Here is a 17,301-nt window from a genome sequence, read left to right on the forward strand (position 1 = left end):
ACATTGTGTCAGCTACTTCCACTTTAATGAAAGATCACGGCCGGAATGTGAGAGGAGACGTTCTAAGACACAACAGAGACAATGCTTACCACTTAGACTGATTAGGAAGGAGGTGCTGTCAGAGGACCGGGGAGCTGGGTCCTCCTCCTGGACGCCCTCCCTGAATGCATTTCAAAACGACAAAGGAGGCCGGAAGCTCCCCATCTGATCGTACCTCGAAACGTGTTCACCGCCGTACTAGCTAGAAGCAATTGCTTCACATGAGCTCCAACATTTTAACATTTCACTCAGACAGGTCTTGGGCCTGAGTTCATTGTGTGTTTTCACGTAACGCTACCAAAATGTTCTCAAGTAATAATAGCCTTGAGAGATTTGGTTAACATAAGTCAACTTGGCTTCCTTTTTATGCAAGGTTAAAAAAAAAAAAAAAATCCTTGGCTTATCCAAAGCACTTGAAATCACAAAGTATTTGAAAGTACAAAGTTGAAATTATTAGGTAGGAAAGTTTACCCAGCTGCATTTTTACATGAAATTCAAGGTCAGAGAAAGTGAATTTTCTTAAAAGCCAAAGAACTACCAGTTTCTGTCAAGATTCTCTCTGGAAAATATTTTCAGACAAGACTGAAAATTTCAGAAATCCAAATTAATCAATTGTATAGCCCCACACGCTGACCTCTATATCGCATGGTGTTACATTTAAACTATAAACCCAAACAAAATGATATATACCATTTAAATAAACAAGCTCTTGAAAACAATTTCAATGCCATCAGAATCCTGTTTGATTAAAAAAATATATATTTAACTTGGCCTCCCACTGCCTTTTCTTTTTCCCCCCAGAAGTAAGCCCCAAGAGGCAATGCAACTACCTTTAACATTTCGTAAAGAAAGAAAGAGCTCTCCACACTTGGCTAAGCTAGTAAGCACTGGATCCTTTCCTCTGCTCTACTCTGCTTTCTTCCCATCTCGAGTGTTTTCCTGTAAACACGCAGCCCAGGACTGCCTCTCAGTAATGCGCATCTGATGCAGAGGAGGCTCTCTCTGTACAGAGCAGGAAGAGGGGAGAGCACTCTTGAACAATTATAGTGTGAGCTGAAAAGGTCAGAGTTGGATGCACAGTAAAATCGTGCATGAGAAGCATCATCTAAATGTGTCTGTTACTCTGCTTCTTTTCTGGTGCGCCCAAGGTCCAGGACACATGAGAATGAAGCCAAACGGAAGGCACAGACTCTTTAGAACATCATTTTATGACGTTGGCACACTGCAGTGAGCCAAGCCAAAGGCCAGTCCTGGACATCCAACACATTTCAATGCTTGGCAAGGCCACCGTGGAAATGATGTCATCTCCACTCTGCACGTGCCACATGGTGCTCCTGGGAAACCCTGAGGTCTGTGGCAAGGCCTGGCTCCTGCCAAGTGGGTGTGCAGGACACAGATCTGGTCCGCACTGCACCCTACGACGCATGAGAGCTGAAAGTCTGGGCAGGTCAGTCAGCCTCTGCAGGGGCCATGTTTACAGAAGGGAGCAAGCTGGCAGGGCCACCAGAATACTTACAAGGGACTCGGGGCCGGCCCCAGGGCAAAGGGACAGACTACACTCTCTGTCAAGATGCCACCTATGGTGGCCTCCCAACTTCCTTCTGCGCCTTTGGAACTTTTAAATTCTGCAGCGTCTAAGAATTTAGTCCCGGTACTCTTAGCCCTAACCTGGCTGAGGAATCATCATGCCCCATGAGGGTCAGATCTGTTTAAACCACCCCCTGCACCCAAATCTCCCTAACGAGGTGTGTTGTAGGATTCCTTCTCATTACCGCGCAGAACCCCAACAAAGACTTTCCACCTGGGAGCTCTGCAGAGAATCAAAATGACGCAGACATTTCAGGAATCTAACTTACATCGACGCTTTCCTTCCAATATGGCCAAACCAGGCGCAAGGCTATCCACCGAACACGCCGCCCCCGCCGCCCCGGCTCTCCGCCCCGGGAACCATGACCCCAACCACGGCGGGCACCTACCTCTTTCAAACTGCAGCTTTTTGTATCTTTGCATAATTTCGGCGGCAACCATGCACTCAATCTAAGAAGAGAAAGAACACAAACAAGACCTTTAGTGGCTGTGCGCTGGAGCAGAGCCTGGCCGCCTGCGCAGAGCCCACGGCCCCCCGTGCAGCAGGGCACCCGGCCCACGTGCAAAACCCCGTCTGCTCAGGCGCTCGTGCCTCGTCCTCCCGCAGACGGCCCTGTTTAGGGCAGGCGGCATCGGGGCAGCTGATTGCGGTTTCTAGTCCTTCCTTGATCAAGAGCTCGACGTACTGTTTCAGGCACTGAAAAGAAAAAGAACAGAGAAGCGTCTTTCAACACCTTGACCTCCTTCGGGGCGAAGACCCGTTGACGCTTAACCCAGCGCGCCACCCGGCTGCGGCTCCCTGTCTTCACTGTGCGGCTCACAGCAACCACCAAATTGGAGGTTCTGATCACTGGACAAATATTTACAGGGTGCCCCCCCCCCATCCCAGGCCACAGAACGAAGGCAGCAGGTGGATCCGCACACACAACCTTGGCCAGCACCACGCTGGCGGATCTCACGGCAGGAAGAGAAGCAGAGAGGAAGGTTGGAATCAGACCTCAGGCTCTGTACCCAGCTCTTCCTACTCCACTGTTTCCTGCACTCCTTAGATCATTCTTACAAGAAGGGGAGGACGGTTTCACCTTTCGGGTGTGAACACTGAGTCCCCACAGAAGGGGCCCGACAGCAAGGGCAGAAAGCCCTGCATCAAGCCCGGCCTGGCTCGACTCGGAAATGCCCCGGCACCCCCCCACCATAACCTGTACGTAGATGCCGTCCCTCACCCCCGAATCCCACTTCCCCAGCAGTCACTGACTCCCACTGCACCCACTGAAGGACTGCTGAAAGTCGCAGCCAGACAGATATGGGGGAGACACCGCAGAGTTCTATAGAAGAGGAGGAAGCCATACACGGTGCCCATGTGTTCCCGTCCCGTCTATGAGCCTGGGAAGCCCTCTCTCCCCGGAAGAGCACAGTGAGAAGAAGGATGCGGCCTCCCTGGAGAGGCTTGCCACTGAAAGCAGCAAGAGAGGCTGAAAGGTTCACAGGAGAACCAGAAGAGCACCAACACTGGGGCTACTATGGGAAGAGGAACCAGCGGCAACCATCTCAACAGCCTCCCCACGTCAACTTCAATCACAGCCCAGTCCAGTATTTGGGGTTCATGATGCCGACACCACTGTCACAGTAACACAATTAAACGTTATCATGATTCAGAGCACCTGGGTGGCTCAGTTAAGTGTCTGCCTTTGGCTCGGGCCATGATCTCAGGGTCCTGGGCAGGGAGCCTGCTTCTCCCTCTCCCTGTGCTGCTCCCCCTGCTTGTGCTCTCTCATGCTCTCTCTCAAATAAATAAATAAACTGTATTTAAAAGAACAGTGTATGTATGTATAATAATTCAATCTAAATGGGTAAGTTTCACCCTTCTGGCACATCAGAATATTTATTCCACCGGAGACACAAGGCAGCCGTTTTGGCAATCCTCAAAAAGAGCCATTTCCCACAGAATGCAAGGCTTCGTGCGTCAGCAGCAAGACGGCTGCCCAGAGCCCAGCCCAAGGTCAGCTTGCTCTCCTCAGCCCTGCCCGGGCTGCCCGTGAGTGCAGAGGCTCCATGAACTTCCATAATGCCCAGACCTCTGACATCTCACCAGGGTGATGGTTATGGAGAGCTCCCAGAGGCCTGGGTTTGTGGTCTCAAACGTACGCCATCAAAACCCACACCAGGAGGAGGCCGGGCAGCAGAGGAGGGGGCTTTCCCACAGAGCCGCAGGCAGGCCTGGCCCCCACCCCCACTCTGGCTGTGAGCGCCACGGCAGCTGCCTCAGGGAGACAGCCACGCTATGGAGTGGTGGCCTGCGATCCTTGTGACTATGCTGTGTTTCCAGTCGGGAGCAACCTGGAATGTACCAGGGATGGCTGGGCGACTGTGAGGAGGGAGGAAGACCACAGGCTTTGGAGCTAGACAGACTCATGGAACTGCTGTAGGCAGAGGCCACAGAAGGGCTCCCTAATGAGTTCAGGCCACAGCTCCCTCGACCATAAAACAGGGATGGCCAACTTGCTGGGCTTCCGCGATTCTAAGGAAGAAGGTAAAAGCACCCAGCACAACTTCCCTGACCTTAGCGACTGTTGGCGCCTCTAGTGTGTCTGTCTGCATGGTAGGATTCCTAGAGTCAGACGCATAAAAATCTACAGGAACCTTAGCCACAAGATGATGATTTTATTTTTTCTCATCAGTTTGCCTATCTGGGATCTCTGCAGAACGGTCCAATGCCCTCAGCTCTCTCTGGAGAATGGTCCAATGCCCTCAACTCTCCCAGCACTTTGCAGGGCCGTGCACCACAGCACCCTCTGGGCTCCCCGGGAAGCACACCACCTAACACCCGTGGGAAACTGCAAGAGGGCCTCTCAACGCCCCCGAACATCACTGCTCAGAATGGGCCTGCAGCCCAACAGTGAGCACGTCACGTCCGGCTGGATCCCTGGGAGCCTCCGCATGGCGCACACAGCGACTGCGTTCTGGGAGCTCCCGTGTGTTTACTCTGTAAGAAGACATGCGGATCCAAGCGTCTGGCTGGCCCTCCCCGGAACACCAGCCTAGTCTCCTTCCAGATGTGAAGAGATCATGACTGCAAGCCTTGTTTCTCCATCTAAGCGCAAGAAGAGGTCCCAAAAGGAGGACGAAAGAGCGGGCCGAGGAACTTCTCTCAGAATAGAGACACAGGGGCGCCTGGGTGGCTCAGTGGGTGAAGCCTCTGCCTTCAGCATAGGTCATGATCGCAGGGCCCTGAGATCGAGCCCCGCATTGGGCTCTCTGCGCTGCAGGGAGCCTGCTTCCTCCTCTCTCTCTGCCTGCCTCTCTGCCTACTTGTGATCTCTCTCTCTGTGTCAAATAAATAAATAAAAACTTAAAAAAATAATAAAAAAAAAAATAGAGACACAGTGCAAAGGCCAATGGATGGGTTTCCTGCTCTCGGGGATCCAGCGGCCTCCCTGCGGCAAGAATCTGGCAAGGCCTCAGGGCTCCCAGCTTACAGAGGAGAAGACAAAGACTCGGGGAAGTGACGCATGGACCCAAAGACACACTCCATAAGTGCTGGAGCCGGGGCTCACTTGTGCCTGACTCCAAAGCGGGGAGGGTGTTTTTTGTTTTTGTTCTTAATTTCTGCCTTCTTCCTCAATGAAACACTCTTTCATGGGCAATCATTTAGTAATTTAGTACGAACTTCCAGCTCCCTCTTACATTTTTTTTTTTTTAAGTAGGACATAGAATTGTAGGTACTTTTTTTTTTTTTTTTTTGAGTAGGTTCCACACCCAGCATGGAGCCCAATGCAGGGCTTGATCTCACGCCCTGAGATCAAGACCTGAGCTAAAATCGAGTCAGACCATTAACTGACTGAGCCACTCAGGCACCCCTGTTGTATGTACTTTAAGCCGGAGAAGTCCCAGTCACCCTGCAATGCATCTGTACACGTCCCTGATGCTCGGAGGCTATGACCCCAAGCCCCCCCACCGCCACTGCGGGGAAAGACGCTCCTGCAGGTCGGGATGGTGCCGTGTTCCCAACACCCTAATGGGGAGTAGGGCCCCCCAGGGGGTGGTCAGGAAGGCTTCCCAGAGGGGACACACTGGCCAGAGGGACAAGGGCATCCCAGGAAAGGGGGCATCTGCTGCACAAAGGGCAGAAGGAAGGAGGGGGAGCGTCAAGAGCCACAGAATGTTCCGGGCATTTCATTTTCCATTTTGTCTTCCAACTCTTGGAACCCAGTTCCAAGAGGAGACGGCACTGCAGATTTGTTTCAGTTTCCTGCCAAGGAGAAGTGGGCCACAGAGACCCAGCGGCCTTGCCTGAGCTACAGCAAGCCTCTGCGCTGTTTTCTCACTGGAGGGTCTGCGGGCTGCTGCAGACCCAGAGAGCAGGAGAAAACCGCTCAGAAACTGTGCTTCAAAGCGCCGGAGTAGTTTACAATCCTGGGGGATCCACTCCTTATGAACAGGCAGGACAAGAGATTGCAGTGAGACCCCAGCGGTGGGTCCCCAGCAGACACCATCTGAAGAACAGGGGCCCGGGAAGCACAGCCCTGGGTCTGACTCCCAGCCTACCCAGCTCCCAGCTGTGCACGAGGGACCATACCTCCCGGGGCCCCATGCCACGTGCTGTGGGAGGAGCGAAGCCGCCCACCACCACCAAGCCTGTTCCAACCACAAGGCCAACCCAAGGTGGCCATGGTCACATGCCCAGGCAGGCACTGTGCGTCTTCCGTGGGTGTCAGCACGGCAGCCCCTATGGCTATAGCTGCCCCGAATATTAGTGCACGGTGGGCCGTGCACACAGGTCAGGACCCAAGGAACGCACACCCCTCTGCAGGCTTGTGCTTACAGATGCCCAGTAAGGATGGGGAGCCCCAGACCTGGCGTGAAACACTCTCTTTGAAGAGCACCAAGTCGGAAGTCCACAGGTGTGAGTTTGTCACCTGTTTGGGGTTTCTAGATCGGTTCAGCAGGCAGGACCTGCTTTTGAGAGAGGGTGTGCCAGAACCGTACCAGAGGCGGCAACTCTTGGGGGGGGCTTCCTTCAGCACAGTCAAAGCAAAGAGAGAGACGAGCCAGCTATGGGTTACGTGAGGACAGGGCTGGACGGGGGCTCGTTCAAGGAAGGCAGAGCACAGGGTGCTTACTCCCACGTCAGGCCCACACGATGCACAGCGACCCCAGGAGGGCTGGCTTGACCACAGGTGTGCCCCACACCGCAGCTGGTACCGGAGAGGCAGGAGGGGGCCCGGGCCACATGCAGCAGTGGGGGGCTTCGCGTGGGAGGTGGTGGGGACTCCTCCCGGTGTGGCTGGAGTGGATTTACCCCAGTAGAGTCTGCATTCAAGAACTCAGCCTCAGAGGGGTGAGGTAAACGTGAGTGGGGCGAGAAGACCAGGTAAGCGGCTCAGGCCAACTGTCCCCGACAGGGCAGTGTGCCACCCTGGCTTCAGGAAGTAACAGTGACGGCAGCTCATCGGGGGAGCTGGACACATCCCACTGCCTGGCCTGGAGCCAGCAGGGACTGGAAAAATCGACCATCAAAATGAGGCGTCCCCTATGGAGTCCTGCAGGGGGTCCCTGGCCCCGCTGACGGAGCGCAGGAGGACTGTTCTGAGAACCCGGCTGCGGCCAGTAACCGGCAGGCTCTGATGAGGCGGGACCAGAGCGGGGCATAGGGTGAGGCTGAGGGAGATCTGGAGGCGACGGTTAGGATGGTCTGAAGAGGACTCAGTCCCGCTCTGACAACTTGGGGGCTTTTCTGGGGACTCAGAGGCCTTGGCACCACTGCTCTACATGGAGCGAAGAGCCTGGAGTTGAAGCTGGTCTGCTCCTGCACAGAGACCAGGGAATCCTGGACCCCCTTCTCCTGGGGCAGTGGCTGCACTCGCCAGCTGGGGCAGGGGTGAGAGGCGATCCCGGAGAGAGTGTGAACCCCTCCTCTGCAGGGGGCACAAGCCCCTCCCTGGGGAGGGGGACACAGCCTCCTCTTTGGGGGCCGATGGTCCTCCCTGGGGTGTGGGAAACACAGCCTCCTCTGTGGGGGGACATAGCCTCCTCTGTGGGTTGTGGGAGGCAGCCTCCTCCGCAGGGCGGCGGGGGGAGGAGGCAAGCACAGCCCCCCACCCCACCACACCTGTAAGCAGCAAATGCGGACAAGGCTTGCAATCAGCTGATGTGAAAAACCGAAGTCACAGAGCAGCGAAGATGAGTCTTGAAGCAAACCTCACCGTCACTGCAAAGACCTCCCAGCGGAAGGCAAGCAGAGGCATTGTGGAGGGAGGGTGCTAACACAGACGTTAGAGGCAGAAACACGGAGAAGCCGTCATGTCACACACTCAACAAATACCGATTTGCTCTGCACCCAAAGTCTAGGAGCCAACACTATGGAAGGCAGAGAAGTCTCGGGGGGAACTCGTGCTGATGGGAGAGTCAGTGCATTTCTGTGTGCGGCTCTGTGGGGTCTCTGTGTGTGTGCGGACAGAAGGGGACACAGATACGTGACTTTGAGGCCCAAGTGGCAGACAACATGAGTCCGCACACGGCTGCTCAGAATCAGGACACCTGAGGGTTCCTTCTGTAGAGGGAGGCTCCACTCACTTCCCCTCAGTGCCCTAGGCTGTCTCGACTGTCCACAGAGCTGAGGACTATTCCAGCAAACAGAGAAACCGACGACATGCTTGCTTGTGGACAAGAAGGGGCGGGGGCACTGCTAAGAATCTCCATCCGGGGACCTTGCCCACGACGGGGCAGGGGTCCAGGGCCCTAACTGCAAGAGACTTGGATGGGTCTCCTGGGTGAGAACAGGGAGGGGGGCTTGGGGATGGAGGGTCAGGTGCACATAACAGGGAGAGAGAAAGACCCTGCGTGTCCTTCCTGGTTGGAAGGTGCCAAGACCCAGGGGTGTATGGAGGACGGCTCCTGCCCCTGACCTGGAGTGGCCCACAAATGACACCAGGGCAGCCCCCAGGCCTGTGTGTAGCTTCTCAGCAGAACAGATGCCAGGGGTCAGAGTTTTCTTAGGGGCAGCTAGTAGACACGCTTCAGATCAGGACACAAGTGCCAAGTGAGGGAGGCAACCAGAGAGCATTCTGGAGCGGGACATTTCATCTCTCTGAGCTGCTGTGTCTCTTCATGAGATGGGGGAATTCTGCCCACTTCAAAGGATTTTATGACAAGTGAGATGAATGTGGTATGTCACCAGCAATTAACAAACGGTATTCCCCCTCCTGTTCTACCCACAAGGCAGTTTGAGGGAACCTAGAAGACAGGGATAAAGACAAAAATGACTGTGGCGTGCCTGTGAGCAGTGGGGCAGAGAATCCGAGGGCCTGGGTGATAGCTCGAGACCATGCACATCAGGGAGCAGGTCTGCACAGGGACACAGAAAGGCCTTGCTGAGCTACGTGTCCATACGGCTGCCATCTTGGCGGCGGGAAGTCCCAGGCCATTCTCAGCCCCGGACCACAAGGTATGCCTTCCCCCATCGTGAGACCCAAGACTAGGATGAGGCCCTCTACAGCACCGGGCCCCAGCTCAGAGAGCAGAAACTGGGGAGCTGTGCCCCACAGAGGCCTAGGGAACTCAGAGCCCCCAGGAGCCAACGTGCAGGACAGATGACCCACCTGTGGGTCATCTACACTGACAGAGAGGCCTGCTTTAACCACTGACATAGTCTCTCCTGGAGACTTCATCTGAATGAACCTGAGCTGAAGGACACTTTGAACACCAGCCCCCCGGCACTCCCTCTTACCATGTGGTGAGCCCCAGCTGGCTTCCTCTTAACCTAAGACACTAGGATTTCCTAGACCCGGCTCAGATTAGAGGGAGAGGCAGAGGGAGAGCAGTTGCGATCGTGAAAGTAAGAAAAGTAAGAGTAGCATCTTCCTCACGCAACACAAGCTGTTGAGAACTCAAGCACCGACCATCCCAGTGACAGACACTTTTCTGAGCGTCACTGTGTGCCAAGGCTTAGGGAACAATGAAACAAAATTCCTGCTCCTCTGGGGTGGGGGGGTGGTTATCAGTAAGGGGATGTTACAACACAGTGGGGCAGAAGGAACCAGATACCGTAAGAGGAGCTGGAAGCGCCCAGTAGTTCGGAGCAGTTGCGGGCAGGAACTGAGGATGGGGGAGGGAATAGGAACAGGAGCTCGGAGTCTGGATAAAGGCAGGGACCCAATTACATTGGTGGCATTTCCACCCCAAAGGGCCCGAACTACAGAGGGTCATCTGAGCTAGCTATCGGAGAAAGTGTGAGCGGATAGAGCCACGTGGACACCAAGCAGCAGTGGGACTGTCGTGGTGCAGGGGCTGAATTGGGAGGGTTTTGCTAGGAAAAGTTTCCACCGGGCTCTAAAGTGGCCCCTCTGAGCCAGCCTCGGGTCGTCAGCTGCCCTACCAGGCCAGAGCCACCCAGGGGGCAGTAAGCTTAGGGGCTGGACCGTGGGTACATTTTCCAGTGAAAATGTACGGCACCGCCCACCTCAGGAGCCACGGCGTGGCCATCGTGGAAAGAGCACTTGACTACAAACCGCAAGTCTCAGCTTCCCCCACAGTTAACTACTGGGGGACCCAACATACAGAGGAGGCCTCAGCGGCTGTCAAGGTCAGAAGCAGCGCCTGCATTTCAAGGCAGAGATGCCTGACCTCCCCGTCCTGGATTCCCCTTGGGCCCCTCCCTGCTTGAGGTCAGCGTCCCTCAGAACCTAACAATAATCGTCCAGTCACTAGAAGAGGGCTTCCTGCCTTCCCGACAATTTTCTCTCTTTTCTCTTTCCCCCCTTCTCCTGTCTGTCCCCCAGGGAAGGGGCAGTTACGACGCCTCTGGCCGCGGCCCATGGTGGCGGGCTGGGGTGACTTGAGGCCCCCACACAGGGAAGACATGGGACGCAGGCACCTCCCCCACTCTCAGTCTGTCAACACACAGGTGCCTCCTCTGTTCTTGCTGCAAAAACAAGTGCAACTGTTTTTTCAACATTTTCATGTTTAATACCTGGATGTGAGAAAAAATAAATAAAATCTCCACTGTCCTGCTCTCTCTTAGAACTGCAGACGCCCCTCTTCGTGGGGACCGCGCTCTCTCCCCTCCTTCAAAGTCGGCCCCTTACATTAAGCACTTGATGTGAATTGGAGTTGCTTAAGGTTTTCACTACAATTCTCTAGAAATAGAAAACCCAAACAACAACAAAGAAGGGAGGAAAGGTGGGGGAGGGGAAGAGCCGGTGACGGAGAACCAGCAAGGTCGCCCACGGGCACCGGACAGGTAGGACTGACTCCACCCCTGGAGCCCACAGAAGACTCTCCCTCAGGTAAGAGGGAGGCAACCTACAGAAAGGAAACCTTGACTCGGTCCTGACTGCTCCCCCTCGCCAGCTCTTCCTCTAGAAATGAGCCGAGTCCCACGGCCGGTGCGCAGGGGCTGGGGGTCCCCAGCTCTGCCTCCCCCGCTCCCCTCTCCCTCCCAACCTTTCCTGTCTCAGGAAAACGTCAAAAGCAATTTCCTGGCCTCCAGGCTGAAGTGACTTTCCTGAGGCTTTAAGGAGCTGCATTTCTCGCAGATCAGCACCGAGGCAGACCCCCCCGTGGTGTGGTCTAGCGAACTTTTAGTGACGAGCAGCGGTCAGTCCTGGTGGACAAGGTGTTTAAGGGGTACGGAATCCCGCCCCCCAGGAAGGCAGCGTCAGAAGATGGACACGTGAAGGTCAGCAAAGCCCCGTCTCGCTATCTCCGAAAGAGACGCGCCGCCCCTCGTGCCCACGTCCCAGGGACATCAGGAGACATGAAGTCAGGTCTACGCAACAGGGGCGGGGAGGGAGGCCGCGGCTCCTGCAAAAGGGTGGGGAAGGCTGTCTGGTGACAGATTTTCACCTAGACATTTGAAAAACACACCGGCAGGCCACCCAGATGGTCCATTTATAACACGGTTAAATTCAGAAGCAACTTTTTGGGGTTTTTTATAGTTGGAAGAAAACATTCCTTTTTTCTGGACTTTCTTTTTTATTCCTTGAATGGGAAGAGAAATCAAGTAGAATTCAAGAAGATGAACTGAAAATAAACCCCATATCCTCACTTTCCCTTTCTGAGGGGTGACAGGCTGGGTATGAGTGAGGCCCGAGGGAGAGAGGTCCCTGGGTCCCTGTGGTCACTAAGAGCAGATCATTAGGCCCCAAATAATGCTGGCTAAGGCACACGGAAATTTAAATGCGATTTCAGCATCCTCGGGAGCGTGGCACGGAGCAAGCTGAGGGGAGTAGCCAGTATCCCACATGGTGTCCTCCGTGTGCACTCACTAGCTTAGCACCTTGAGTTATAATCTCAAGGATGCAATCATTAAATTTAAAATGAGGTGTGGTAAAGCTTTTTCTTTCTGGAAAGGAAAGCACACATCATGATCAGCTTTCCTGAGCTGCATTTCCAGCTTCTACAACTCCGTTTAACCTCTAACTTTTGCATCGCGAGCTCCTGGGCTGGAAATCTACTGGGGTGCCTGACGGATTCCAAGGCGCATTCTTCCAGGAACTGCATGAGAGACTCTGTCCCTGGCAAAGGTGGGGTCCAAGGTCACGAAAAACAAACGCAAAGGCTCCTCCTGGAAGTGTTTTAACCACTGTTTTCTCCCCAGGGGACCAACCAGAGTGCAGAAGATGCACTGGCACTGGGCGATGGTCGTCATCTGCTCCACTGGATACTCCCCGAGACACAGCTTGCACGACACCAGCGGGTCGAGGGCCAGGTCCCACGTGGGCCGGTACCGCGCCGTGGTCATGGCAGAGCAGTCTGAAATGAGAGAAGCGCAGGCCGTCAGACCCCCTTGTGCGAACTCACCAGCAGAACCGAGGCGGGGATCCCTTCCGGCTGCAGCAAGATCCCTGGGAAGGGGCCCACAGTTCTAGACAACGCATTTGGGCTCCCTGGGTTGTAACCAGGGATTCCTGACTTGGATCTGTTGGGGACCCCTTTCCCACACAGCTGGCATGATCGTGTCGACCCTCGGAATGGCAGATGACCCACCCAGCCCTCCATCCGCCCATCCGTCCATCCGTCCCTCCTTCCTCTGGGCACTGAGTAAGTCCTCTCCCGCCGACCAAGCACCTGGCTCAGGAGACCAAAACCTTCGCAAGCATGGAGAGGAAGCTTCTGCTGAAACAGTCTGGTACGATGAAGCTGCTCTCTGGTCTCTGTGTTGAACCAACCCCGGGGGAGCAGTGGGTGAAGCCCCCTCCTCACGCTCACGGCCCTCCAAGCAGAAGGCACCATTCCTCACGGGCTTCCAGCCATGCTGCCAGGTGTCACCTCACCCTCGAGAGTCAGCATGACACCTCCACCTCCTTACACACGCGCAGGTTTCCTAACATGTGAGCTGGAGGCCGGCAAGGGCCTTAGAGCAGACTTGCTCACGTGCATGGGCCAGGTGCGCCTTACAGGGCCTGGTGTCTAGCAGATTCTCCCTACACACGAATAAAAGCCCCCTTCACTTCCGCATCCTTCCCAAACCTCCCACCCTGCCCACAGCCTGCCTCCTGACAGCATGTTCATATTTATCACACCGATTCCCACCGCTAGCTGCTTGGGGAAGGCAGGGCAGGTGTGGGCCTCCAGGTGGTAGCTCAGCACCTGATCCACAGTGGCCTCTCCGCACCTGCTGGTTAAGTGAACGGACACATGCTTGCCTCTAGGCAGGCACATTCTCACCCTGAACTCCTGGAGCCTGACTGAAGCTAGTGAGGGCCAGTGTGCTCCTGCAATCAGTAAGCATGTTCCTTGCTCCCCAAACTCAGAAAGGAGTCAGGTTTGCTAAAATCTCAGACACAGTCCAGGGCCATCTGAATGCTGAGAGGGACCTCCAGCTACCCAGCTCTCAGGGTTCAAATGGACTTAGACAATGGGTGCCCTTCTCTGTCCAACCCCGCTTCTGAACTGGGGGACAGAAAGCAAAAGATAGCAAGAGACACCTGCTTTCCCTGCTAGTTGGCAAGGCCATGGCATCGGGATTTGTCTTGTCCAGTTTTCTACTTACAGCAAAGGCAGGTGTACGTTACAACAAAGATATAACACAGGAAGAAAAAACAAATCAAAACACAAACCAATGACCGGAAGGGACACAAAATGATTCTAGCATCTTAGAAAGACTCAGAGACGTAGGAGACACAATTTCCCGCCTTCGGGTCTTCAGATTCAATTCGCCACATAAAAAGCTAACTGATAATATAAGGCAGGATGTGGTCGATGTGAGAAATCAGCGCTCTAGGTACGTGGTAAAGATGCAAGGAAGTCTGGGTAGAATCGTTAAAATAGTTTCATGAGGAGGATGAAGTTTGAGTTTCGAAGGGAGGTGCCATTTCACACGGGTCAAAGAGAGCGGCTATCAAAACGGAAGAGAAGATACGCGAACATCTTTCCCTGGACAGAGACTGGCAGCCCCACGGTAGGAAGAAAAGGAGCTCTCTGCTCTGAGACAAAGAGGACACCCAGAACCAGTACGGGCAGCTCTGCGCCCATTACTGGCCTTGGTGCACTCGTGTTGTGATGGGGCTGATGAGCCCGTCCCCTGGGGATGCTGTGAGGACCTGGCATATACAGGAAATGCTCAGGAAAGACCAGGGAAGATCCCTACTCCCCCTCCCAAGAGGTCTCATCCAGCCATCCTTTTATGGATCTGCGAGAAAGACGGAGGAATCAGACATTTCCGTCACCTGTACCAGTTATCTCTAGGGACAAGGAACTGTCATGAGAACTTCTGAAAATGTATTTATGTCCCTTTCTCAGGTTCTGTCAGTCGTAGCTCACTAGGTATCACTAAGCCAGTGTTCGGGCAGAACTCAGCTCTGTGGACTCTATGCTGGGCGTCTGGATGGGGGAGAAGCTACAGCACAATCTTGAACACAGTCTGAGGAGATAAGACACAGTGACAAAGAACACAGGAACATCAGTGGTGTGAACTAACAGATAAGCAGGGAGAGCCTGACCTTCAAGAGCCAAGCAGATGAGGGCAGCTACGAAAGGCCGGCAGGAATCCCTGTGGGGAGTAAGGGCAGAGATCAGCATTCAGGGCCGGAAAGGGACAGTGCCCGTGAGGATCCGGACTCCTCCCAAGACTTCTAACAACCAGGAACACCTTAATCTAAGGTGTACTTCCTTTCGTTAGAAAAGAGCTCTTTGACACAAATTCAAATAACTTTTGGATTGGTTGGAGCTTTCAACGTAATTTAAGCAAGTTGTCCTTTGACCAGCCACCTAGGGGGCCAGCACTCACGATCTGGGGTCACTCAGCTATCTGGGGGTGCAGAGGGAACCAGATGTGCCCTCCCCTAAGTTCATTTTAATTTGGAACATTCCTCCACACCTTGAATCTATCCATACTAGTATTATTATTATTAATTATTATTATAACATTGTTATTATTACTTTAGATGTCCACAAGCATTTTCTAGATCCTGGGCTCATGAGTCAAGGTTTTTGTTTTGTTTTGTTTTGTTTTTCCTTCATATTCTTCTGTATCTTTTTTTGTTTGACTCTCTAAGGATTTTTTTTTTTTTTTTTTCAAGTAACATTGCTTAAACTCACTCTCTAGAGTGAGGATTAGGTTTTGACTATGAATGTTAGCTGGCCCTATAAGGGATCAAAACCTATATAAGAGGCATGGCAGGCCTGGGCCAAAGGCTTGTCCCTCCCAGAGAGCACAGGGCAGGTGGCTGCGAGCTATGGCCCAGGCTTGGATTCCAGAGGGCACTGTAGCAGCAGTCTCAGGAGAAAGAGCTCCCCACTTTGGAAGGGAGCAGACCTGGGTTCAAACGCTTGTTCTGCCACTTGGTCACTAACTTTGGAGAAACATCATAACTTCTAGGAACTTTAGTGTTTTGACTTCTTAAAACTAAACACCACAACCTCCCTTGCTTGTTGTAAAGAGTGAGAAGAAATATATTTACAATTCCTGGGTCTTTTTACCTGTTTGGTAGGTGGAAGTCACTATCATATGTCAGGTTCAGGACCCTGGACATGAACCCATGTGGGCTAATGGAAGAGACAAGCTGCTGAGCAGAGAAACTGTAGGATAAATTCAGTCTTTCAGGAAGCCCCTCGTGCTGGTGGAAATCTTTGGAAGAAGCAAACCAAAATGAAAGCGTCCTGCCTTTTTTTTTTTCCCTTAAATATTTATTTATTTTAGAAAGAGAGAAAGAAAGAGAGAGAGAGCACACACACCTGAGGGGCAGAGAGAGGAGAGAGATCTCAAGCAGACTCCATGCCGAGCACAGAGCCTGAGGCAAGGTTCAATCTCACGACCTGAGATCAGTGCCTGAGCTGAAACCAAGAGTCAGTTGCCTAACCAACTGAGCCCCCCAGGCACCCCTGAAGCCTCCTGCTTTATGGTCCACTGTCAGTGCGGTCCAAATTTGGACCACACTCCAGGATGCGGCAGAAAAGCAGACATCTACGGACAAACCTTCCTACAGTCCTCACAGCCCCAACCGCACATCCTGGGCAGACTGTGCATCACGGGAGCACTCGCCTGCCCCAGAAACCGCCTCTGCCTCCACACTAGACCACTTGTCCTCTCCTGGCTGTTCGCTCTCAGACACTCCTTGCTCTCCCCAGCCTCTGGGTTTGGCTCTGTTTCCTGTTTACAGCATCTCTGAAGACATGACCCTTTGCACAACTCCAGCCTTGACCCCTCACTTCCTTTCTTCCTGAACCACGATTTCCACTTGACCTCAAGACAGTGCGGCTGCCCGCTGCCCTGTGTACATGTCAACCATGGCCTCTCACTTCCCTCCCTGAGAACTACTCGAAGCAGGTCAAATTCCGACTTCCTGGCACCGTGTCAGTATTCTTTCCCCTCGAGATTAGAGACTCTCTGACTGCCCCAAATCAGGATTTAAATGTAGGTAACAATGGAACATATTTTCAAAAAAAAGAAAGAAAGAAAAAAATACTGTTTAAGCCTGTCATGGGCCACCCCTGCACACAGGATGCACCGAATATGATTTTACAAACACTGAACAGCTGCAAAGCTGAAATAGGAATTTGCTAAGAAAATCACAATGCACAATAAAAGAAAAAAACAGTCTTTGTTTTCCTAATGGGAAGGTCAAGTCACATGAAGCCAACTATTTTAAGAACATCTGGTCAATTATGAGTATTACTCAATGTAAGGAATTCAAACTGTTTCTGAGGGAAGCGACTTGTTACTCACTGCCGGGTCACGCGGAGCGGCACGTGGTGGAAGATGCGCGGCCTGAGGACGAAGGCTGGAAGGGAAAGCAGGCTGCGTGTTAGCCCAAGCCAACCCCGGGGATGGGCCAGAGCCCTCCCACCCCTGCGCTCGGGTCTGTGCTCATCTGTAGGTCCCTATGCTCCCCACCTTCACCCTTGCAAAGATGGCCAAGGAAGGCAGGGTATCTGTTGGCCACTCACTGTCCACCTGTCCCTCTCCCAAGGACTCCAACAAGCTCACCTCAGCTGGCTGAGTCTCACCCATTTGCTCCCATCCTCACGCCTTCCCTGTCCCATCACATGTCTGACTCCTCCGAGCCCTCCATGCACACCCTCAGCCCCTGGTGTTATGAGGGCTCCCTCAGTTCTCTCATCCTTTCGGCTGTCCCCCCTTCCTGGAGTCTCTGCTGCCTGCAGTCAATTGATTCTGGACACCTGCTCCCCAACACATCAGCCCCGGCACTGCCGGAGAACTTGCTAGTATGCGAC

At 53.5% G+C, this 17,301-nt stretch overlaps 1 protein-coding gene across 3 annotated transcripts in view; it reads right to left on the bottom strand.

Moving 5' to 3' along the window:
• RNF144A (ring finger protein 144A) overlaps nt 1-17,301 on the bottom strand; it is a 107,083-nt gene that overhangs the window by 24,161 nt on the left and 65,621 nt on the right. For all 3 annotated transcript variants that reach the window (XM_059132743.1, XM_059132744.1, XM_059132742.1), the window contains 3 exons: nt 12,233-12,378; nt 2,219-2,323; nt 2,016-2,076 (listed from right to left, as the gene is read on the bottom strand). In XM_059132743.1, the coding sequence (XP_058988726.1) occupies nt 2,016-2,076; nt 2,219-2,323; nt 12,233-12,367 (301 nt within the window). In that variant the 5' untranslated portion in view covers nt 12,368-12,378. The remainder of the gene's footprint in view (nt 1-2,015; nt 2,077-2,218; nt 2,324-12,232; nt 12,379-17,301) is intronic.

The sequence above is a fragment of the Mustela lutreola genome, chromosome 9 (genome assembly GCF_030435805.1).
Source record: "Mustela lutreola isolate mMusLut2 chromosome 9, mMusLut2.pri, whole genome shotgun sequence".
Taxonomy (NCBI): domain Eukaryota; kingdom Metazoa; phylum Chordata; class Mammalia; order Carnivora; family Mustelidae; genus Mustela; species Mustela lutreola.